The 24,745-nt window shown below is 32.9% G+C and overlaps 1 protein-coding gene and 1 long non-coding RNA gene across 3 annotated transcripts; both read right to left on the minus strand.

Annotated features, from left to right (window-relative positions):
- Positions 1-10,292: 10,292 nt before the first annotated feature.
- Positions 10,293-15,710, minus strand: LOC127265935 (glucose-6-phosphate 1-dehydrogenase, chloroplastic-like). 2 transcript variants are annotated; one of them, XM_051295974.1, is made up of 10 exons: positions 15,321-15,710; positions 13,887-14,047; positions 13,712-13,806; positions 13,503-13,617; positions 13,034-13,239; positions 12,804-12,953; positions 12,605-12,725; positions 12,169-12,398; positions 11,869-12,069; positions 10,293-10,674 (listed from the first exon to the last, which is right to left on the minus strand). In XM_051295974.1, exons 1-10 carry the CDS (start codon positions 15,520-15,522, stop codon positions 10,425-10,427), a joined length of 1,731 nt encoding a protein of 576 aa, XP_051151931.1. In that variant the 5' UTR covers positions 15,523-15,710; the 3' UTR covers positions 10,293-10,424. The 2 variants fall into 2 exon arrangements, with proteins under 2 accessions (XP_051151931.1, XP_051151930.1); XM_051295973.1 differs by having other exon boundaries at positions 13,887-14,050.
- A 3,045-nt stretch (positions 15,711-18,755) lies between these two features.
- On the minus strand, positions 18,756-20,477 carry LOC127265936 (uncharacterized). Its single transcript, XR_007842061.1, has 3 exons — positions 20,413-20,477; positions 19,921-19,978; positions 18,756-18,801 (listed from the first exon to the last, which is right to left on the minus strand). It is a non-coding gene; the product is annotated as an uncharacterized LOC127265936 (long non-coding RNA).
- Positions 20,478-24,745: the final 4,268 nt, after the last annotated feature.

Genomic DNA, 24,745 nt, shown 5'->3' on the forward strand with positions numbered 1-24,745 from the left:
TCGAGTTGAGAAAATCAATTTAGTAATTTGTATGCGGGAATGCAAATATTGGTGGATTTCGTGTGATTTTCATGTTAGATTTTCTTAATATTAGTCAATTCGGTATTAGAGTTCCAATTTCTTCTTGTGTTTGATTTGTATTTGATTATGAAAATTTAGAGTTTTGTGGATTTTAAAAATACATTGCAGTAATTCCTTTTATGAATAAATTTTTATTTCCAATTAAAATGATATATAGCTATGTAAGCCAAAGGTAAATTTCTAATTTTTGTTTTAAGAAAATTTTATCGAAGCAGTTATATCTTTGCCTTAGATAAAAGTAGTAAATGACTTGCTTTCATTTGTGATTTGCTAAATAATTTCCATAACTGTAGCAGACTTCGATTAAAGACGAAACATAGAAACACCAATGGGAAGTTGGATTTGAGATACAAGAATCCATTTTGTCGATGTGGAAGGTATGTTTCTATAAAAGTCGTTGGGTCCATAAAAGACACTGAAGGTAGATTATTTTGTAATTATAAACTCGGACGATGTGATTTTTTTTTATTGGTTGGAATCTTTGAATCCACCATTAAGGAATACATCAAGCTTGCACAAATTCGATGAGTTCGATAAAGATGAAGTGCTTTCGGGCATGAATACCGAATTTAAAGTACCTAAAGCTGAAGACATTGTGCGGTTGATCAAACTATGTGAAGAAATGTATACTAAGTTACGTCACTTTTGAAATAAATAAATAAAATGAATGTCTATCCTGGTTGCTATTGTAATCATCGGATTTATGGTATTGATTAAGTAAATTGAATTGTACTGAGGATTATATGATCAAGTTGTTACATTAATACTAGGACATATGGTCGTACATTTTATTTCGTATTAGTTTTTTGAAGTAATGGAAGAGAGATGTAGTCGTATTTCCATTGTTATATCGTTATTTCCATGTTCGAAACAAAGAGCAAGCCCTAGATAAACAAGTACATAAATCCAAGAACTACGTTAAAAAAAAAAAAAAAAACTCAAATCCTACTCAAAATCGAACCACAAATCCATAATTTCTACAAAATTTCACATAAAAACTCATAGTAGCAACATAACCTAGAAATCAAAACTACTAACTGAAAAATCCACAAGGTGATTCTTACTTGTGAACTGCAACTCCGGTTTCGAACAAGAAATGGAAAAGGCAAGGACGAAAAAATATCAGTTCAAACGGGTGAAAATTCTCCGGCGAATAGCGGTGGCGATTGAATGATGGCTCGAGACAAATTGGAGGAGATCAAGAATATTGAGGTTTAGAAAAGAATGAAAGAACATCTCATAGCGAATTTGGGAGAAAGTTTTATTTTGTTAAACCTAGTGATATAATGGTCCAATTACATATATTATTAACAACGTTATATTTTTCTGTTAACTAGGGTGCGTTTGCACTTAATTTTTAGCAGAAAGTGATTGAAACTAATAATGTTATCATAAGGTGTATTACGCTAAAGAACTAAAACACAAGTGAAGATATATAATTTACCCATTTTTTTTTTATTAATTTAGCCAAACGATAACCATGTCCCATATCCAATATATATAATATATATTTATTTAATATAAATAAATCCAATTAATTTAGTTCACTGGTCCATTACATTTTCACTCATTGATTAATTGGATTCGTAAATTCTAAATTTATTTTTCAAAATTAAATTTCATTGATTAAATAATTAACCAATTATTCAACAATCTCTCACATGAGTATATATGCCCATAAAATGACAGATGCACAACTAAGTTCCAGAAAGAGATTGACATATCAAGATAAATAGTTTGTGGTTTTGAACCTTCCATAGTCAATATTATGTAGTGTACAAGTGGCCCAATTGTCATGATGCATTGAACTATTCCACCTCAGTGTACACTAAGTCAATAATATTGGCGTGGCGCTAACTTAACCTCATTTTGTTCTCGTATTTTGATCTGTTGCTATGGATCACGTTTTTGGATTTATAAGTATTTCTTTTAAGCGACTCACATTTCACACTTATATATGTAAGCCTATCTTAAAATATCCAACTTATATATTTAGGATTATTAAGAGTTATTGACTCAATCTCACCACTTTTGCACTTCTTAACACTCGTTGTTTTTAAAGGAATGGTGATCGAGTGTTCGTGCCAAACTTTTACAACTTAATTTTCCCATTAAACTAAGGCTTCGGATCTTCAATTGATTTGATTGAATTACCACTATAATCGTCTCTAACTTGTGGATTTCAAGCCCATCCTTTTAAGCAATTTGTACATATTTGATCTTTTTATAACTTTTTGCTTAGTGGATTCACTAAATTTTCTATTGACTTTACATAGTCAATGGTCAGAACCTCATTCATAATCAAATATTTCACAGTGTTATGTCTACGTCGGATATTTTGAAATTTACTATTATAAATTTCATTCTTAGCCCTTGATATTGTAACTTGGCTATCACAGTGAATCATCACTTGAAGTACTGATTTGGTCCAATATGGAATGCCATCTAAGAATTTCCAAAGCCCTTAGACTTTTTTACCAGCTTTTTTCAAAGCAATGAACTCTGATTCCATAGTGAATCATTCAATACATGTCTGTTTTATGGGTTTCAACAAAACAACTCCACATCCGATAGAAAATACATATCTGCTTGTAGACAATGAGTTTTTCGTATCAGATATCCAATTAACATCACCATACCCTTCAAGTTATGAAGGATATCTCGTATAAAATATTCAAAAATAAAGAGTAAATTTCAAATAACTCAAGACTCTCACTAGTTTTTTCTACTTTTCGTGATTAGGGTTATTAGTGTATCAACTTAGTTTGTTTAGAGGGAAAGCTTGGTCAAGTCATGTACAATTTTTTAAATACATCATGCTTTCAATTATTTGGCATACTTTTCTTGAGCTACAAGGTCTCCCCTATTTCTGTTCAAATATACATTGAGGTCCATTAGAATAGTTTCCATAGTGTTATCAAAGACATTAAACTTTCTCGGAATTTTTTTGACATAGTGGGATTGAGTTAAAATAATGCCATCATCATATCTTAGAATTCTCATTCCGAGAATAATACCGGATACTCTTATATCTTTCACCTCGGAATTTAAACTAAATATGCTTTTTACCTCATCAATCAGACTAACATCCTACCAATTATCAGTAAATCGTCTACATATAGACAAACTACTACAAATCCAAAAGGTGTATTTCAATGTAGACACATTTTTCACATTAATTGATTTTGAAATAATTTGATAACATAATATTATCAAATTTAAAATGTCATTGCAAAAGTGTTTGTTTTAATCCATAATGGGACTTTATCAATTTACACACCTCATTTATTTGGCATCCTATTTCATATACACTTATTCTAATTCATCATTCAGGAATGAAGACTTCATATCCATTTAATGATCTCAAGATTGTTCAAAGATGCAATCGAGAGAATCACTCGGATAGATGTTATTGTGGTCACTGGTGAATAAGTATATAAAAAAAAAATCAAACTTTTTTGTTTGTCTGTAGCCTTTCACCACGAGGCGAGTTTTATATTTATCAATAGACCCATCAATCTTAAACTTCCTTTTCAGGACTCATTTATACCCTAAAGACTTACAATCTTTAGGTGGATTAGATAACACCAAAATATTATTTTGCATAATTGAATTTATTCCATTGTCTATTGCTTACTTTCAGAAATGAGCATCAAAACTTGACAACTCTTCCTTGAGTGATGTTGGATCATTATCCAACATATATGTAACAAAGTCCAGAAAATACATTTTCTCAATTATTGTCCTTTTTCTATATCTAGATTCTGAAATCTCTCGATCAGGACTATTAGCCTTTTGCCTATGTTCACATCGTAATTCTTCATCTAGGAATTTTGGCTTGAGCTGGATTTTTTCCTTACAAGGATAAATGCTCTAAATAAATATTGCATTTTTTTTTATTCTGTCGTAGTTTCTTCAATCATCTCAGAAATGTTTGGTTTTTTAACTATGAAACGATATGCACTAGTGTTTAGAGCATATCCAATAAAAATACAATCTATCGTCTTAGGGTCGATAGCGATTAGCGACTTGCTTAGGAGGTGGAACTTTCTCTTTTATCAGGCACCCCCACACTTTAGAATATTTGTATGTGGGTTTTTTGTCTTTTCATAATTCGTAAGGAGCAACATCCTTACATTTAAGTGAAATCTTGTTCAGGATGTAATTCACACTTAGTATTGTCTCTGCCAAAAAAATTTAGGGTGATTCTGAACTTATCAACAAGACATTCATTATTTCTTTAAGTATTCAGTTTTTATATTCAACAATGTCGTTTGATTGAGGTGAGTATGAATCCTTTGTTTGATGAATTATGTAACTTTCATTACATAATTCTTAAAACGGTATCACATACTTTCCACCTCTATCACTTGAAATTATTTTTTTTTTTAAGCCAATTTGATTTTTTGCATTCTTCTTGAAGTTTCTGAAGGCTTCGATTACTTAATTATTTTTCTTTAATATGTAAAGATAGAAATATCTTATGTAGTCGTCAATAAATGTGGTAAAATATTTTCACTTCTAGTTTGCACAAATTTAAGTCACACACATCAGTGTGAATTAACTCTAATGGCTTAATATTCCTTTCGACAGAAACGGAATGATAACTTTGTCATATTAGTCTTCACACAAACTTAACATTTACTTTAGTTCTCACTTCTTTAAAATTTAATACATTCATATTTACCAATCTTTTTATACCATTAAGGTTCACGTGACTCAGTTTATAATTCCATAAGTCAGAATACTCAATCAAATACGAAAAGAAATTATTGTTATTATTCACAATTGATGCTTGGCGCACAACCATTACATCGATCTTGGACAAACCACTATTAAGATAACCTCTAGCTAATAATATCTCATTTTTCGATAAAATAAATTTATCAACTACAAAGACTAGTTTAAACTCATGTCTTACAAGTAGCAAACCAGATACGAGATTTTTTTCAGGTGTCAAGTACATGTAGAACATCCTTCAATTTTAGCTCTTTGTCAGAGGTCATCTATAGCACCACGTTCCCCACACTTTTGACCTCGGAAGTCGCATGGATTCACATGTATATATCTCTTCATTCGGTCTAACTATATATCAAAAAATTTGTCTTGTTAGAACAGACATAGCAGGTGGCTCAAGTATCAATGATCTACAGATTTAGACTATTAATATGATTAGTCTCGTAGACGAAAGCGACCAGATCATCATTTTTTAGGTCACAATAAAGTTGGTGGTACATTTCGATGAAATGGGAACTTTGATTTGTCTTTTTCCTCTTAGACAACAAATAGTCATTCTCAAAGTGTCATGTTTTTTCATATTGAAAGCAATTACCCATTAATTTGGACTGTCTAACACACTTTTTGAACGCCTCTCCAACTAAGTTAGCCTTGGAAATTTACCTTTGGCCTTGTGCTTTTTTTTGCTCTCCTTAACAGAAATTTGAACAAACAGATCATTAAGCCCTACTTGATTTAGCTCATGCTTCAATCCGGGTTTGAATTTGCTCCAATTTTGGGGAAACTTATTGATTATCACACTCAAGATGAACAATTTAGGTAGCATATTGTGTTATTCAAAGATATAATGGACAAAATGGTGGAATTCTTCCACATATTTAACGAACAAATTGTCTTATACCACACCATTGTCCGCAAGCTGATAAAAAACAAATCTTTTAAACCCAACATACTCGGACATTGATTTATCTTTTTGGGGTATAAAGTAGCTCTTTAACTTAATAATACATATTATAAGGTATAAAAAAATTATTACTAAGATTATTAGGGCATACGAGCATGGGTTTGGTTCACTCATCGGCATTGGTGGAGACCATGGTAAAATTTCCGAGAGTATGAACGGTGTTGATAATTTGATCGTGTGTTATCTCACAATATAATATTAGATAAATATAATTTATCTTCCGATTGTTGGAAAAATAATAATACAAATATTATTATGCGAGATGATACATTAAATAATAAAAAATAATACAATAAATTATTTTAACAACTAGATAAAGTGATGCAAAGTGGGAATGAATTCGAATTGAGAATACCTTTTGCATGCAAGATAAATTATATTTCGATAGTGCCTCCGGTGATGACTATTTGTCCCCAAAAAGGTACATCGGTTTTTGTCTCCGGCTTAGATGACACTTCAACAAGGAAGGAACCAAGCTTTGCCAAAAGACTAGGATGACTTTTCGAAATATGACTGGAAAACTTGCCCAAATGCTAAAAGATGAGTAGAGGAGGAGAGAGAGAAAAGAAAGCTCAATTGGGTGGTGTTTTGAGAATCAATGGAAAATCCTTCGTATAGGCGTCTCCAACCGACCAAAATGACATGAGATTAATTACAACTATAATTACATAATTAATTATCAACGCAATTGGTGTTGTAATTTATGTTAATTTCAAATGTTCTGTTTAAGACGGTCGTAATTTATGCTAATTTTAAATATTCTATTTTGGATGATCGTAATTTATGCTAATTTTAAACTTTTTGTTTGAGATTATCGTAATTTACGCTAATTCTAAACCTTTTGATTGAGGTTATAATAGATTTAATTTGTCTCAAGACGAGCAAAATAATCAAACATTAACCAAGCCTCATATCCAATATATAAAATATATTTATTAAATTCAGTTAATTTCGCTCATCCACTACAAAAAAAATAGTATATTTTTAACGGAATTTCGTTCTTAAAGTTTACGTAGCTAACGTAATTTCATCTCTAATTCTGTCTCTAATATCATTAGTAACAGAAAAAGTAAATTTAGGAACGAAAAAATTTCGTTACAAAATTGATAATTTCTTGTAGTGATCGATCTGTCGTATTTTTACTCATCGATTAATCAGTTCTATAATTATCATCTTGTAATGCATTGAGTAATTATTTTCGTCCAAAATGTATTAAAGTTTATGTTTGCTTGATTTAGGCGAGACACGTTGGCACACAAGAGGCATTGTGCGAAGGACAATAACCTTTCACATGAAATTGCTCCCCACTAGCCGCAATGATGGTTCCACCCAAAGTACTGTTTGTTTGGGGGTTTGGATTTTAAGTTGAGATTTGAATAGTAAAAATTTTGAATTTGAATAATTGTATGATGTGATATAAATAGGTGCTGATGTGATGTTTTAAATGTAAAATTGATTTTTAGTATAATATAAAAAATAAAAAATAAGTGTTTGATTTGATGTTTTTGGGGAAAAAAAAATGAGATGAATAGTGTATTTAAAATTCAATCCCCAAACAAACACACCCTAATCTATTACTCATGTCTTTAATCAAAATGCAATGTAGTTAATATCGTATTGTTCTTGTACAACATTCCCCGAGTGGCAAGAAACAAGCACACTATGTCCAAGATCTAACAATGCCACAAAGATAAGCATGAGTCCTTACATTTTCTAGAGCTATTTAACACCCCCTATCAAAACATCTATAATCAGCTATGTGTCAAGTAAGGCTGAATATATATATATATATAGCTCCAGCCTCCCCCCCCTCCCCACCCCACCCCTTTTAATTTTTAATTTTTTTTATTTTATAATATATAATATAAAAAATAATAAACAAATTAAAAAAAAAATTATTAAAAATTGATAGAGTATTTATGTGAAAATTTAAATTTTGAATAATAAAAAAATTTATATCATAATACTCGTTTGATGCTATAAAAAGTAATAAACAATAATTAAAAAAAAAATCTTCAAATACGTAGGAGATGATATTTTTAAAAGGTATTTTTTTTAATAAATGTTTTTATTATTTATCAATTTCATATAATACAAAATTCATCCGGTAATATACAGTTGTCACTGCAGATTTATATTTTGCAAGATTTTCGAAATATGATAATTTCATTGATAAAATTATTGGATAACAAATAGATGATGATTGTTTCGAAATTTGAAAAATTAGCACTCCCTCTCATCCCGGTCTGGTTCCGCGTCTGTGTATATAAAAATATATATATATATATATTTGACAAACAAGTCACCCTTCTAAGAAGGCCAATAAAAAACTGAAACGAACTATCGAGCACGCTTGCATAATGTGAGAAATACTTGCAATCAATCATTATATCTTATCTTTAATAGTGTTAATAATCCCATCCATGTCAAATAGGCGATCGATCGTCCACATCAATATTCATCTCAGCGTTGGCAATACCATAATATTTTCCGATACTAAAGAACAAAATTAAAGTTTACCATTGAGATATTGTCCGAAAATATGATTAAAAAAAAAATTCTATAAATGATCATTTGTTTCACGTATAAAACAAAATTTGAAAGTTTTCCATATATATAAAAATAGAATGTGTATAGTTTTTATCCTAAAATATGATACAAAATAATAATAATAATAATAATAATAATAATAATAATATCTACAAATAATGATTTGTCTCACATATGACAAAATTTTAAAATTTTCAGTGTGTTTGTTTGGGAGTTTGGACTTTTAGTTGGGATTTGAATTATAATAGTTGACAATATAAATTAGCGTTAATGTGATCTTTTGAATGTATATTAATTTTTAGTATAATATAAAAAATAAAAAAATAATTATTTGATTTGATATTTTTGGGAGAAAAAATAATGAATAATAACATTTGGAGATTTCTGCCAAACGAACACATATGTGTGGAACGTGTCTAGTGTTTGTAAACAAATAAAAATAAATAAATATAATTTTTTTGAATGCGTGAATATCCAAATCAAATCGTTATTATCTAGCAATCAACCCATCACCACTCTTGTTTTTAATTATGTTTTCAAACTTTTTTGTATTCATCAAAAGGTTTTAATTAAGTTTTTAATTATGTTTTCAAACTTTTTGGTATTCATCAAAAGGTTTTAATTAAATACAGTATTATATTAAATTTTTTTTGTTATTATTTAAAATCTTATTTAAAAGCTATACTATTATCCATGTGAATATTATATTTCATATCAATCTTTTATCAATGCTTTATTATTTCTAAATTGACCAAACAATTCAAAGCATGTTTGAACAAACTTCAAATTTTGATACTACGGTATTAATCTTTATTTTTCAAAAATATATAGTATATTATATATTTATTTATTTACATAAAATATTATATTAAATACTAATTTTCTCCTGTTTGTTAAATTTTTCATAACCTAAAAACATGTCTAAATGGAACCAAATCTTTCAAAACTTTAAGGACTCTATTCATATAACAACGCTAATTTCAATATGTTAGATAATCGGTTAATCGATTACTCGTTCAATCAATGGAATTTAATTTATAAATTAAATTCATAACTTTTAAAATCGATCATTCGGTGAGTTACAATGCATATGGGCTGAAAATTGTTATAAAGAATATGGCTTAGGCATATAACTGCCGTTAACCACAGGCGCCCGCTACTTGCCCGAACCATATAATTTGGTTGTGGGAATGTTCTTGAGCTTTCTGTATGTTAGACTTGACGAAGTCTATTATATTCGAAAACAACAAAATAATATTTGTTGAACCCAAACCTAAAATAATAATTTTGTAGGCCAAAAGATAATTGCATGTATTACATGCATAATGCATTTCATGCACATGCACGTACACGACTTAAAATCATGCTGCAAATATTCATTCAAGTCAATATTTTTTTTCAATGCAATTCATTCGTGAAGATACGGGGTATTATAATTTAAAATTCAAAATGCATAGTGATAAATGCATATGAATGAATTTTAATGCATGTTTGAATTTCATGTCTTGTGTGTACAATTTGTATAATTGGATCAACATCCGTTTCACGCGGTTTTGATATTTTGGAGTAATTTGACACGTAACAGTTCTCCTCATTTTAGTTCGTCGGAGCTCCGAAATATTGGGGTGTCACTTAATTCGGAGACGAACGTCGTTTTATCTTTGGGAACGTTGCGCCACGAACTGGAGGCACTACCGGGGCGTATTCGTTTTTACGGAAAAAGGTTATACATCGACTCGACGTGATCACCGAACTATTTTGATAAATTGATTATTGAAATTTATTTCAATAAATTGTTGTGATTATCGAATTTATTTCGATAAATTGATTATTGAATTTATTTCGATAAAATTATTGTGATATCGAATTTATTTCGATAATTATATTTTTTTTGCAATATAATATTATTATATTTTCTAACACAATCTCCATATGCTTAGTACATGAGCTTACAAAACACTAGAACAAATCGATGTTTTTTCAGTTTTCAAAAGTACAAACTATTCCATACACATGTATACAAGAATATATATATATATATATATATATGAAGATCGACATAAAGAGAAATGATCAGGCGACCATACCATAATTAGTCCTCACCGGTAAGATCTCCCCATCGGACATTATGTTTGGCGGCAAGATAGTGCGCTCCGACGGGGCCCCGACTCCCGTATGGGTACAGCTCCGGGGCCATCTTCTTCTCCTCTAGTTGCTCCAGCAGCGGCGTGAATAGTGCCCATGCAGCATCCAGCTCGTCGCTCCTTATGAATAGTCTGCGCTCTCCTTCGATCGCATCCAATAGGAGTCGCTCGTATGCATCCGGTATCTCCCTCGTGTACCTTCATGCGAGGCACATATTAACTCGATGCTCGACTCAAACTCCAATTGTCTCATAAATTGAACTTAGATAGCTCTAGCCGTCAAGAAAGAACTAATTTTTTTGAACTTTTGTCACTATTCATCGACAATAATTTAAAAAAATATACTACCTCCTCCGTCCGGTTCTAAGGGTCTCGTTTACGTGTTGATATTTGAATATTAATTATTATATCAAAATATAGTACGAATTAAAAAAAAAAATTGCAAAAATACTTCTATCAGTGCCTTATAATACTAATAAAAAAATATTTGTACAAAAAATTATACAAATATAAGAATAGTTATAATTTTAAGTACAATAACGCAAAAGATAAATGTAACCCTTAGAGACGGACGGAAAGAGTCCTGTATTACACTAAATAAACAATTTTTTTATGTTCATAAAATTTTCCAAAACTCAAAAAAATTCTATCTAAATGGAGCGTAAATCTTTCGTAATTGCTCGTTGAGCTTGTTTACTATTTGAGTATTAAATGTCGAAAGCATGAACCTTACTAGAAATTTCCAAATAGAATGTGTTATGAGTCATCGAAGAATGCTTAACAAGCCGAATAATAGGGCTAAGTTAGGCCATAGGCCTAGTCTGGCCTGATCTATTTACTAAAAAAGTCATGTCAAAGAAAATTTTAGAACTTTTTTATTTAAATAAAATAGGCTTAGGTTTAAAAAAATAAAAATAAAAAAAACGGTCTTTTTTTAATATTATTATTTTTTTCTAAAAATACTTTTTATAATTATATATTAAAAATAACTTTCTATCTAATAATAATATTTATTAAATAATTTTAATTATAAATTTTTTTTATAAAAACTAGAATTTTTTAACTTTTGCATATATTTAAATAATTGTTTATACTTTATTTATTTTTTATTTCTAATTAAATTTGCAGATAAATAAATAAAAATATTATATAGTTTTTTAAATAGACTTGTAGGTAGGCCAGACCTTTAAAAATGTAGGACCAAATTTTTAAAAAGGCCTGGCTCCGGCTTTTAAAAAAAAAAATTCAAACTTACAGACCAGATATTTTTAAAACAAGTCAAATTTATTTAGCCAAAGCCTGTCCTGGTCTGGCCAATTTTTATCCCTGACTACAACTACACAACCAAGGTATGGATCAAAGTCGATATAAAATCTGAAGGAGTGGACTTACCTGGCTCGATAGAGCAAGTTAAGGTCGCTACGATCCAATCTCATACCGAGTCCGGGAACTTTATTATTGATTTTCAAATATATCGCTTCATCCGGTTGCACGCGAAGCACAAGCTCGTTTGTAGCTTTGTCCAAATCAGTCCCGAAGTTTCGTTTGTACAAATTCCCCGGGACATGTCTGAACTGAACCCGAATCTCAGCGCTATAAAAGAGGATCGATTAAGTAAACCACCGGTAGATAATTACGTTAGAATGCAACACGAGAATAGTGACTTCACAAAGAAAAGATCGAGCTATGTACCGTCTGGTATGGAGGGCTTTGCCGGCTTTCATGAGGAAAGGGACACCGTCCCATCGAGCATTGTTGATAAAGAGCGCAGCTGCAGCGAAGGTCGGAGTCAAGCTGCTGTTTGGAACTGTAGGGTCATCAGTGTATCCCGGGTATGATTTGCTTCCCTTGCTATGGCCCTTGTATTGGCCTACGATCACATCTTCAAGCTGCAATGGCCTCATCGACCGCAATACCTTGACCTGCATTGGCATCGTAAAGGCTAACTAATGATTTTTTTGCTTGTTTAACGTTTAAGCCGTCAATGAACTTATATCGAATTCAATCGTACAAAAAGAGCTACGTTCGATAATAGCTCAATCAATTCCCTGTTTCGACACAACAATGTTCACTCAACTAATTCGACACTACCAAATGTTTTTGAATATGAGCAAGCAAAGTTTAGTACCTTCTCGTTTCTTATATCCTCGGCGGCCAAGCTAACCGGCGTCTCCATCGCAAATAATGCCAATATTTGTAGCAAATGATTTTGCATTATATCTCTGATGATTCCGTAGTTGTCGAAGTATCTATCAACAAATTATTCTCGTCAGTAATCAAATTATGCGAAGCTGTAAAAATGCTACATATGTATTGAAAAGCCTCACCCTCCTCGTCCCTCGGTGCCAAAATCTTCGGAAAATATTAATTGGACACTGCGGATGTAGTTTCTTGACCATAGCGGCTCAAATACGAGATTTGAAAACCGAAGCACAGATAAGTTCTCGACAAGCTCCTTGCCCAAATAATGATCAATTCTACATCGCCAAAACTAAGGTAGTCAATGCACAAACTCAATGAGTCTTTTCCTACCATAAGATAAGACATGATAACATACCGAAATATTTGGTCCTCAGATAAATATTGTTTTAGACATTGTGTCAACTCATGAGACGATTTTGAGTCTCGACCAAATGGCTTTTCGACAATCACTCTTGTCCATCCGGTTGTTGAAGAAGCTTTGGTACTCGCACAACGGACAACGTCCACAAATATGTTAGGAGGAATCGACAAGTAAAATAACCTATTCGATACTCGGCCACCCTGAGAAGTATTATCATCGCATCAATTTTCAAATCTTTGTATTGCCTGAGGTAAATTTGTACTTTTACTACTATAAGAAGTGCCTATTTCTATCTTGATCTCACGAGATGTTGAAATTTAATTCTCAAAATGACTCGAAATCGGTTCATTATTGCAACTAATTTCTAGTTAAACAAAAACAATGGAAACCAAAAGAGTAATTTTAACTATAAAATGGCAGTGTTTGCAGAATCAATCCTCCAAAAAGGATAAATTGTTGATACCTCTTTCTCGGTCAATTTTTTATCCAATTCGAGAAAATGTTCTTCGGAATTATACTGCCCCGAGTGGTAAAAGCACCGTTTCAGAAACTGCTTCATTTTATCATCACAGTTTTCCCTGAAAATCAGTGTTCAAGACCCTTAGATCCCAACAAACTTCAAAGATCTATGCAGGTTTTTTACAAGAAAAATACTTTGAACAAACGAAATACCTTTGATCGATTCTGCAAGTCAGTGTTCGACTGATCATGTTTCTCAGCTCCTCATCGTTCATCTTGGTCCGAGCATAACCAAAAACAACGAAATCCTGCAATACTATAAGGCTACTGAGACCATCTGAAATTACTTTGTAGCAAATGTAATGTTTTTGTGACTTGAAAACGAAACCTCAGGTAGCCAATCCTCATAGAAAAGGGCAAAAAGGGCGGGAAAGATCTTCTTCTTGGCAAGATCTCCTGAAGCACCGACAACAGTTATGCTAAGAGTTGAACCCTCTTGTCCTAATACAGGAATGCCGGTATCTTCTGTCTGAGGATTTGTAGCCGAACCTTCTGCACATAAGCATGCTTAAGGATCTCAATGTTGCAGCTTAAGTCATGATAAAAACAACTAAATCAAACAGTTAAAAGAGTATAAGGAAGTTAATCATATATCATGCATTCAAACATCAAATTCTTGAACATATATATAAATATATATATATATATACATGTAACTTGTTTTTGTGCTGATTAAATATTAATCAGTATATACTAACAACACGATTATAATCCAGCAGCCCATAAAATATAAATATATAACACAATGTATATGTTGAAATAATGCAAATACATTAGATCACAATAATCCACACAGAACATGATATCATTGAACTCGTCACATACGATATATAAAAACAGCACATCCATAAAGTTAACTTACAGCACATGGCTTGTTGTGTTAACTGAAGCCACGTACTGTCCATTTTGTATGTGCAGTGTGAATAAGCACAGTGTTGATAAGACCTAATCAGCACCTTAACTCATCCGATATATACATATACATATGGCAATGTATCTGGTAATTATCAGCACCGTATATATATATATATATATATATACAAACCCAGAGGACACTTATTTGCATCTTATACATAAAGGCACTCGAAAACCTTAACTCCAATTCATCCTAAGAAGATGCATGCTTGAACTTGACTTTTGTTGTAAAACATCAACATAAGATCGAAAACCAAAGGGTAAGAACAAAAATTTTTCACAAAGTTAAGCAAGAACGGCATTGTCCTCAATGACTGTTTTTCCCAATCACAACATGATGTGCACATGTTGTAGATTACATATAAATATACATAATGAACAACTCCTCAGTCGCCATTGTGCTGTACCTAAGCTACATTCCAACACAAGCTTATCCTTGCCCTTTCCACATGAGCACACTATTATCCATTTAGAAATTTGACAATTTTAGTCCCGTAAAGTTCCAGTGTTGCCACATCTCAGATTGTTCCGAATTAACAAGATTCTGAATTCAAAACTAAAATTGTAATTGTCTCTCTATATTCATATAATGATCCACATTTCAGAAATAAACGACAATTCTCATTGACCAATAAAGCTCCACTCACCAGCATTAACATTGTTATGACAGAGAGAACTTCAATAGCACCACCAATTTCACATATAAATGCAGAACATACTCTGAAAATCAAATAGCACAACACATGAAGCCAAAGAACATGGAACAAATAAAACTCAGCTAAACTGCTTCTCCATAATCGCAAAAGAAATTTAAGAAGATATAAAGAAAGAACGCAAAATTGCATACCATCCTGCAAAGAAACAGCATTGAGAGGGCCGTTAGAGGACCTTGGTACAAAATGACTGCTCCTGAGCTGAATTCCTGCAAAAATCTTTGGAGTCGATTTGGGGAAAAGCATTGTGCTCGTACATGGCGAGAGGATAGAGTTTATATTCTCGGAGGAAAATACGACGGAATTAGGTGAATTGAAACCCAGCAACTTAGCCATGGAATGGATGCGAAAATGAAGCTGAGGATGTCGTATCGAATTGCTCAATTTAGCCACAAGCAGATATGGCAAAACTGATCGAAGAAGAAGAAGAAGAGGTTGATGATGATGATGATGATGGTGAGGTTGGAAAAGCTCTGATAATTGAATGAATGCTACTGACGAAAATGGCACTGTGCTTTTGAAAATTTGATGCCTCACTTCAAGTTGAGGATTTCCTTTTTACATTATCCGATTATATATTTATTATATTGTAGTAATAATATAATTGAATATAATATTTTTATTATTAGTTCTTTTTCTTTCTCTTTCTCATTTTAATTATTTTTTTTTGTTATGTAATACTTCATATCTTTATATTTTCGATAAAATTTAATAAATAAAAATCACTTAACAAATATAAATGATATAATATCATAGGTTATGTGATTTTTATTTTTTTCTTTAAAAAAATAAATATTTTTAATAATATTTAAAATATACTCAAATTTTTTTTTATTTCTATCTCTTAAAAAAAATATTTTTATCTATATTTAAAATATCATATAAATAATATTATTCAAATAAAAAATTAATAAAAAAACACTAATTTCAAATTCAAACAAAAAATAATACTCCATTAGTTTCAATTTTAAAAAAATAAAAATAGCATCATTCAAATTCTTTTTATTTGTAGTCTCATCCAAAAAAATTTATAAATATTAGCCTCATTCAAAAATCTATTTATTATTTTTTATCTTACCGTTAAAATTTTAATTAAATATGATGAGATAGTTGTAACTGAAGTTGATGTGATATCTAATATGAATGTTACACAACCGTTTTATATAAAAACACGGTTGTGTTCAAACAGTTAACATGTCAAATATAGGCATATAATCAAATACGGTCATATTCAAACGGTTAAAAATGTCAAACGTAGACATATAAATATACCGTGACGAAAGTAGGAGACGCTACCGTCAGAGAAGGTGAGGAATATGCAACCGTTGGAGAGAGGGATTCCAGCGAGCATGGACGAATGTAAATTGGGGCTCCTCTTATTTATATTTTTTTTTATATGTAATTTTTTTTTAAAAAAAATATACATTGCTCCCCCTCTCCAAATTGATTTTATTCAAGTCCTAAAATGCATTTATTGATTAATTATAGTTAAATAGTCTTACCTTAACATAGATTATAACATATAATATAGTACTTCATCTGTCCCAAAATTATAGTCTGAATTGTGTTTGTCACAAAATTTAAGAAATATTGATATTATATTGACAATGGATAAAAAGTACGGATAAAAGACCTTTTTGCCCTTGTGAGTGTATTAGTGTAAAAAATTGTGATAATCGTGTAATAATAATAAAAAAGTAAGGATAGTTAGTTTACAGTTATATGATTATTTATGGAAATGAGGCTGTTGTTTTGTAATGGACAAAAATGATAAACAAGACTATTGTATTGGAACAGAGGAATATTATTTTTAAATTATAAACAAATAACATATTTTTAAAGAAATAAATTTTAAAACATTCATGTAGTTATTTTCATTTTTTGTTCTCTTTCTCTTTTATTTTATTTTATTTTTTAGAAGGAAAATTTTGTGAAATAAATTCATTATGAAATGATATCAAAATATAGAATTCAAAGACATAAATTACCCCCTCTTAATATTTTCGATTTATCACGTTGATTTTCCTTTTCAAAATTAAAAATATTTTACTATTTATTCTATTTTATTTTACTTTATTATTCATTAATTGAATATTAAAATTTTTTTCGAACATTTTGCCTCCCCAGAGCTCGGATGCTGATTCCATCACTGCCAGCGAGTTTGGGGATGTTGTCGATGAGGACGATGTCGGAATCCAAGTAGATAGCGCGGCGGACGCATAGCGGCAGGAGGTCAGTGAGGTAGCTCCGGGCGTAGTTCAGCAAGCAGTCATCGAGCGCCAACCAGATCCACGTCGAGATCAGCCCTGCCACTGCCGTGTCGTGGAATGGGTAGAACTCGAAATTGAGGTACGGAAATGAGTCGTCGGTGGTATGGTGGGTAGCCACGACGTGTCCGCTGACGTCAATGTCGACCCCACTTAAAGTTTCAAAATTTTGAAGAGTAGGGCATAGGGGTGAGCATTTGGATTTTCGGTTAGGATTTTATCAAATCAGAACCGATTCGAAAATCCGAAATTTTTGAAAAAATCAATCTGAAATAAATCGAAATAACTGAAATCCGAAATCCGAACAAAAAAAATTAGAACCAAACTAAAAAATTCTAAATTCTAAATATATATAATTATTTTTTTAATTTTTAAATGTCTTTTATATTTTATTATTTTATAATATTAAATACATATAATATTTAAAAATTAAATATATTAGAATATAATTAATAATTTTGAGTTTTTCATATTAAATTATAATATTTTCTAATAAAATATTAAATATATATATATAATAAAAAAATATATTAAAATATTATATTTTCGGGTTTCAAATTGGTTCGGATTTTAATTATATTGATCAAATTCGATCCGAAAATCCAAAATTTGTCAAAAACTCAATCCAAAAATTCAAAAAATCCAAACCAAATTTAAAATTTTGGTTTGGTTTAAATTGAATTTTCGAATTTAAGATATTTTGTTTACTCTTAACGCTGTTACTCGAAGCATCCTCAGCCGCTACAGTAATCTCCTGGTGTTAAAAGTTAATTATAAAAAGAGATTGATGTATATATATATATATACTCAATCTGCCTTACCAAATTATGTCACCTTTCATTTATTTTTTTGTTGTCTCATCTAATTATATCACTTTTTATAAAAGGAAATAATTAACAAATTTAATAATATTTAAATCTCAACTAATTAAAATCAATATATTTATAATGTATATGTTCATTTTTAATTTTGAAATATTTTTATATTAGGTATGTGAAAATATGTCGGTAAATAGATAATAATATTTTATATTGAATTATTAATTTTTTATTAATGTAAAATGTAACACCCCCAGTTGGCTCATACTGGAAATGCTACCGCCACACTGCATCATGAGGTCGTCACCTCCTACTTCGGGCCCCACAACACAGTGTTAAGGCTAAAATTAATTATATAAGCATTTTATTATTTCCAAAAAACAAGTTTATAAATATTTACAAAAACATACTCCCAAAACGGGAGGTTTTTCTAGTTAGAATTTACATATAATACATCAGATGCAGTTCACTCATTCAGCCCGTCTTTCTATCTCCCGAGACGTCCCCTGTCCCGGAGGTGCCATGCGTACCTGAATCAAATATTTTTCTTAAAAGCAGTCTAGAATTAAATCCATTTTAAGAACTAACATAAAATATGCCATGTCATGCTCGAAAATAGAGTTTAATTTCCGTCATTTGCAAAATAAATGCCATGCCATGCCCATACTGAAATAATGTAACAATAATGTCAAAATCGACAACTCATGCACATATACCCATATACATATGTCAAAGTGAGCAGCCGGAATAACCTCGGCTCCATAATAACGGCTCACTAGACTATCATCAATAAATAGCCGGAAAATCCTCGGCTCAAGGAAGGACCTGGTAAACCCATAATAATATAACGGTCACCCGGTCACTTCCATATACCCACCATACGACTCCCGCAATCAATACATGGATAGCCGAGCGTTGTCGCCATTAACCACAAGACACCCCATAGTCTGTGATAGCGAAGATAGGACCCTCCTGTCTAGCCCTACCCCGTGTAACGTAGTAGAATCCGTGCAACCTGGAATCACCCGAAGGAAACCCGGAAACTCTACTCCTCCTCGCACGCCCTAACGGGATCGCGTTTGGAGTTTGACATATGATCCTAAACTACCGGTAGACCTCACTAGTAGCTACTCCAATGAGTGGAACAACACCGAACACGAATGATTAGACCAAATACGTCTCAACTGCAATGGGTCTAATCCCTGAATGACCGTGCGACTAAGTCACCCAGTTGTCCGACTATTATCGTCCACTATCGCCAAAGTGTTACGGTACATCGGGGTCGAATATCCTAACCCCAGATGATGCCCTCGCCTAGCACTACCGCACACGGCGACTAAACGATAGATCCATAAAACATATCCGATAAATCGTGCGATGTGTGCAGCATGTCAATAAATGAATTTAATGAAAAGGGCTGGTGAGACGGCCCACCTATCCTCCTTTTCATAAATTCACCAACACGATCAAATACGTATATCAAATATCGTAAAACGAAGTTTCACACATGCATATACACACACATATATACATATATAGATGCACTGACCAAATGATTCCACATAATATCATATCAATATCAGAATCAGAATCACATGCAACATAAATACCTAATTTCTTAAAATTAGATTTAATTCCCTACTGCTTACCTCCTACCGATACTTTCTGGATTTTTATAACTTCACCCAAATCTCCTCCAACGTACACCTGTCCCATTATTTACTCAAATCAGATGAGCTTTATGCTTATTCTCAGGAGCTACCTGCTTATTCAAAAGCTAATTTCTATAATTAACTCATCGGGCTCCAAACTTTTATATTTAGTAGAATATGATATTCTAGCTATAAAATCCTTCTACCTCATAATATTTATATTGCCCGATTATTAAATAAAAATACGCAAAGGTATGAACAAGCAGGCAGGTGCAATATACTGCCGTTTTTTATTCGACTTGGATTGGTACGAAATTCTCAAAATATAACGTCGGCGCTACGAATAGGCTATTAGCTAAAGAAATTCATCGATTAAATAGCTAAATAGCCAATTTTGAATTTTTGAAGAATTTCTAATTTAATACTCCAATATCAAAATTCGTATTAAAATTTATAATCGGACTCTACGAATAGCAAGGAATACCATACCCAAGTCGGAATTGGAATCGGACGGCTAAATCTTTTTCTTCCTTTTTTTTTTTTTTTTTCTTCTTCTCCTTCGCGTTTCGTCTTCTGCGTTCCTTCGTTTCGAGGTAAGGTTTGTTTGTTTTTATATATATATATGTATAATATATATACACATATATATTATATTATTATTATTATATTATATTATATTATATTATATTATTATTAACATTAACATCTTTATCTTCTTTATTTATTTATTATATTATATTATTAAATTATATATTATATTTTATATTTATCCTCATTGATATTATTCGTTTAACAGTCTTTTTAATCATAATCAATATATAAAATAGGAATAAAATTTATTCCACAATATTAATTTCTTGATTCCAAAATATTATAAAAATATTTATTTGCTATAATAATATTATTTTATACATTCCGAAATCGGGGCATTACAATCCACTCCCCCTTAAAAAAAATTTCGTCCCCGAAATCTAAACTCAAACACATAACAAGGCAACTTAATTAAACAATTGTGGGTATGCCTTGAACATTTCTTGTTCTACCTCCCACGTGGCCTCTTCCGCTCCATATCTGGACCACATTACTTTCACCATACGAATATCTCGATTCCTCATGGTTCGGACCTTTGTGTCCATGATCCACAGAGGCTTTTCTTCATACGAAAGATCTTCATTCAGCTCTATCTCATCTGGAGATAAAATATGAGAAGGATCTGCAACATACCTACGAAGCTGAGATATATGAAACACATTATGGATACGCTCCATAGAATTTGGAAGTGCTAACCGATAAGCCCAATCACCAACTCGATCGACAATTTCATAAGGTCCAACATAACGCGGACTCAATTTTCCTTTAATCCCAAACCTTCTAATACCTTTCATTGGGGATACTTTCAATAAGACAAAATCTCCACTTTGAAATTGACCCTCACGTCGGGCTCTATCGGCATAACTCTTTTGACGATCTTGAGCTGCCTTCATCTTTTCTCTGATAATTCGAATCTTATTTTTCGATTCCTCAATCATTTCCGGACCCAGTATCAGTCGATCACTCATATCGTCCCAACTCAAAGGAGTTCTGCATTTTCGACCATAAAGAGCTTCAAAAGGAGCCATTCCGATACTTGCTTGATGGCTATTATTATATGAAAATTCCACTAAATCCAAGTGGTCTTCCCAACTCCCTTGAAATTCCATAGCACAGGCTCTTAGCATATCTTCCAGAATACGGATAGTTCTTTCTGACTGACCATCAGTCATAGGATGGAATGCAGTACTCATATGCAACTGAGTACCAAAGGCTTCCTGCAATTTTTGCCAAAATCGAGATTGAAAACGTGGATCACGATCTGATATGATCACCTCAGGAATACCGTGTCGTTTAACCACATAATGAACATATAATTTGGCTAATTTCTGCATACTCCAAGTCATACGTACTGGAATGAACACTGCTGACTTGGTCAATCTGTCTATAATCACCCAAATTGCATCTGTTCCCGACTTTGACCTTGGAAGTCCTGTTACAAAATCCATTGCGATAGAATCCCATTTCCAGAGTGGAACTTCTAAAGGTTGTAGCAACCCCATTGGTCTATGATGTTCTGCTTTTACCTTTTGACAATTTAAACATCGTGCAACAAATTTGGCTACATCCTTCTTCATGCCCTTCCACCAAAAATGTTGACGTAGGTCATGATACATTTTATTTCCCCCCGGATGCACTGAGTATGGTGTATTATGAGCCTCACTCATAATCTGCTCTTTCAAATCATTTCGATCCTTTGGGATACACCACCTCCCGTGAAATCGAAGACTCCCATCTGGAGCAATATTAAAATTTTGAGTCTGACCGTACTGAACTTTCACTGCAAGCTCAACCATTTTATTATCTTCCATTTGAGCCACTCTAATGCGATCATAAATTTCAGGCTCAACTTGTATCATTTGCAAATATCCCCGAGTCATACCCCGTCCAAGTACCTCAATTTCCATCCGCGCTAAATCTTGGCACAGTTCATCAGCAACCGACATGAAGCCCAAGTTATGCCTTGGTTTTCGACTTAAGGCATCGGCTACAACATTTGCTTTGCCTTCATGATACACAATTTCAAGATCATAATCCTTCACCAATTCTAACCATCTTCTTTGTCTTAAATTCAATTCTTTTTGGGTGAAGATATATTTCAAACTTTGATGGTCAGTAAATATTCTGCAATGGGCTCCATAAAGATAGTGTCTCCAAATCTTCAAAGCAAACACAACTGCTGCCATTTCCAAGTCGTGTGTCGGATAATTCTCTTCGTGAGGTTTTAGTTGTCGTGATGCATAAGCAATAACTCTTTGATTCTGCATTAAGACACATCCCAATCCCTGCTTCGAAGCATCACTATACACTTCAAAATCCTCACCTTCCACTGGTAAAGCCAAAATTGGCGCTGAAGTTAATCGATGTTTCAATTCTAAAAAGGATGACTCACACTCGTGATCCCAGTTAATCTTTGCATCCTTTTTCAGCAAATTAGTTAATGGTTTTGCAATCTTCGAAAAATCAAGAACGAATCGCCGATAATATCCTGCCAAACCCAAAAAGCTTCTTACTTCTGATTGATTGGTAGGTCTTGGCCAATCCATGATTGCCGCCACTTTAGAAGGATCTACTGAGATACCCTTTCCAGAAACAACATGCCCCAAGAAAGCAACCTCCTTCAACCAAAACTCGCATTTGGATAACTTGGCATATAACTTTCTTGCACGCAATATGTTTAATATTACATGCAAATGTTTTGCATGCGTCTTTTTATCTGGGGAATAGACCAAGATATCGTCAATAAATACCACCACAAACTGATCGAGGTATGGTTGAAAAATTCTATTCATCAACTCCATAAACGCAGCCGGGGCGTTAGTCAACCCAAAGGACATAACCGTGAATTCATAATGCCCGTATCTAGTCCGAAAAGCTGTCTTCGGAATGTCATGCTCTGCAATCCTTAGCTGATGATATCCAGATCTCAAGTCAATCTTTGAGAATATAGTTGCACCTCTCAGTTGATCAAATAGATCATCAATCCTCGGAAGAGGATATTTGTTCTTCACCGTGACTTTGTTCAGTCCACGGTAGTCAATACATAACCTCAAACTTCCATCCTTCTTTTTCACAAATAAAACTGGAGCTCCCCAAGGCGATGTACTAGGCCGAATGTAACCCTTATCTAGCAATTCCTGTAGTTGCAATTTAAGTTCAGCTAGTTCTAAAGGTGCCATCCGGTATGGAGCCCTTGATACTGGCTCAGCACCCGGCACAATATCAATAGTAAAATCCACCTCACGAGCTGGTGGCATACCCGGAATGTCATCAGGAAATACATCAGGAAAATTTCGGACTACAGGAATATCTTGCAATCGCTGCTCCCCTTGCGTCAAATCTCTTACCTCACACAGATATACTGGAAACCCCTTACGAATAAATGATTGAAATGATAGGGATGAAATTACCTTCATAAAAGGTTGTCTGGCAGATCCTGCATAATTCACCAGTTCGCCCATCGCTCCAACCAGCGAAATTGATCTTTTTCGACAATCAAATTGAGCTTGATATGCCACTAACCAATCCATCCCCAATATTACATCGAACTCGGATAGCTTGATGCCCAACAAGTTAGTAACAAAATCAACCCCTTCAATACTAACCGGAATCTGCATATAAAGCTCTCGGCATTCCAGCACTTCTCCTGATGGAAGTAAAACTTCCACTACCACTTCTACTGATGAATTCAGACCCAATCGTCTAACTAGACGCTTAGATATGAACGAGAACGTTGCACCCGAATCGAATAACACAAGAGCAGGAAAACCGCAAACCAGAAATCTACCCGTTAAAACCTCACCTGGATGATAATCAGCTTCTGCTTGGGTAAGAACATTTATTCGTCCACGCTGGTCAGGTCCTCTGCCTGGCTGCCTAGATGACGAACGTGACTGACTTCGTCCCCCTCGCCAAGATGATCCTAATCCTCTCCCTTGTGACTGCGAAGACGGCGGCTGCCATGGCCTAAACCTCGGTTCTGGAAACTCCCTTGCAGTTACCACACTTGGACATAACCTGGCAATGTGACCACTACCACCACATTTAAAACATGTCAATGGAACTTTATCACAACGAGTACCTGGGTGGCTTGTTCCACAACGCCGACAAACAGCCCCCGATTGCTGAGACCTCTCCTGACTCGGTTCATTAATCGAAATCCCCTTATACGATGGCCCAGACCTGAACATTTGCCACCATTTCTTTTTACCCTTGGGTTCATCCTCCACTT

The sequence above is a fragment of the Andrographis paniculata genome, unplaced genomic scaffold, assembly GCF_009805555.1.
Source record: "Andrographis paniculata isolate CXL003 unplaced genomic scaffold, ASM980555v1 Contig74END, whole genome shotgun sequence".
NCBI classification, from domain to species: domain Eukaryota; kingdom Viridiplantae; phylum Streptophyta; class Magnoliopsida; order Lamiales; family Acanthaceae; genus Andrographis; species Andrographis paniculata.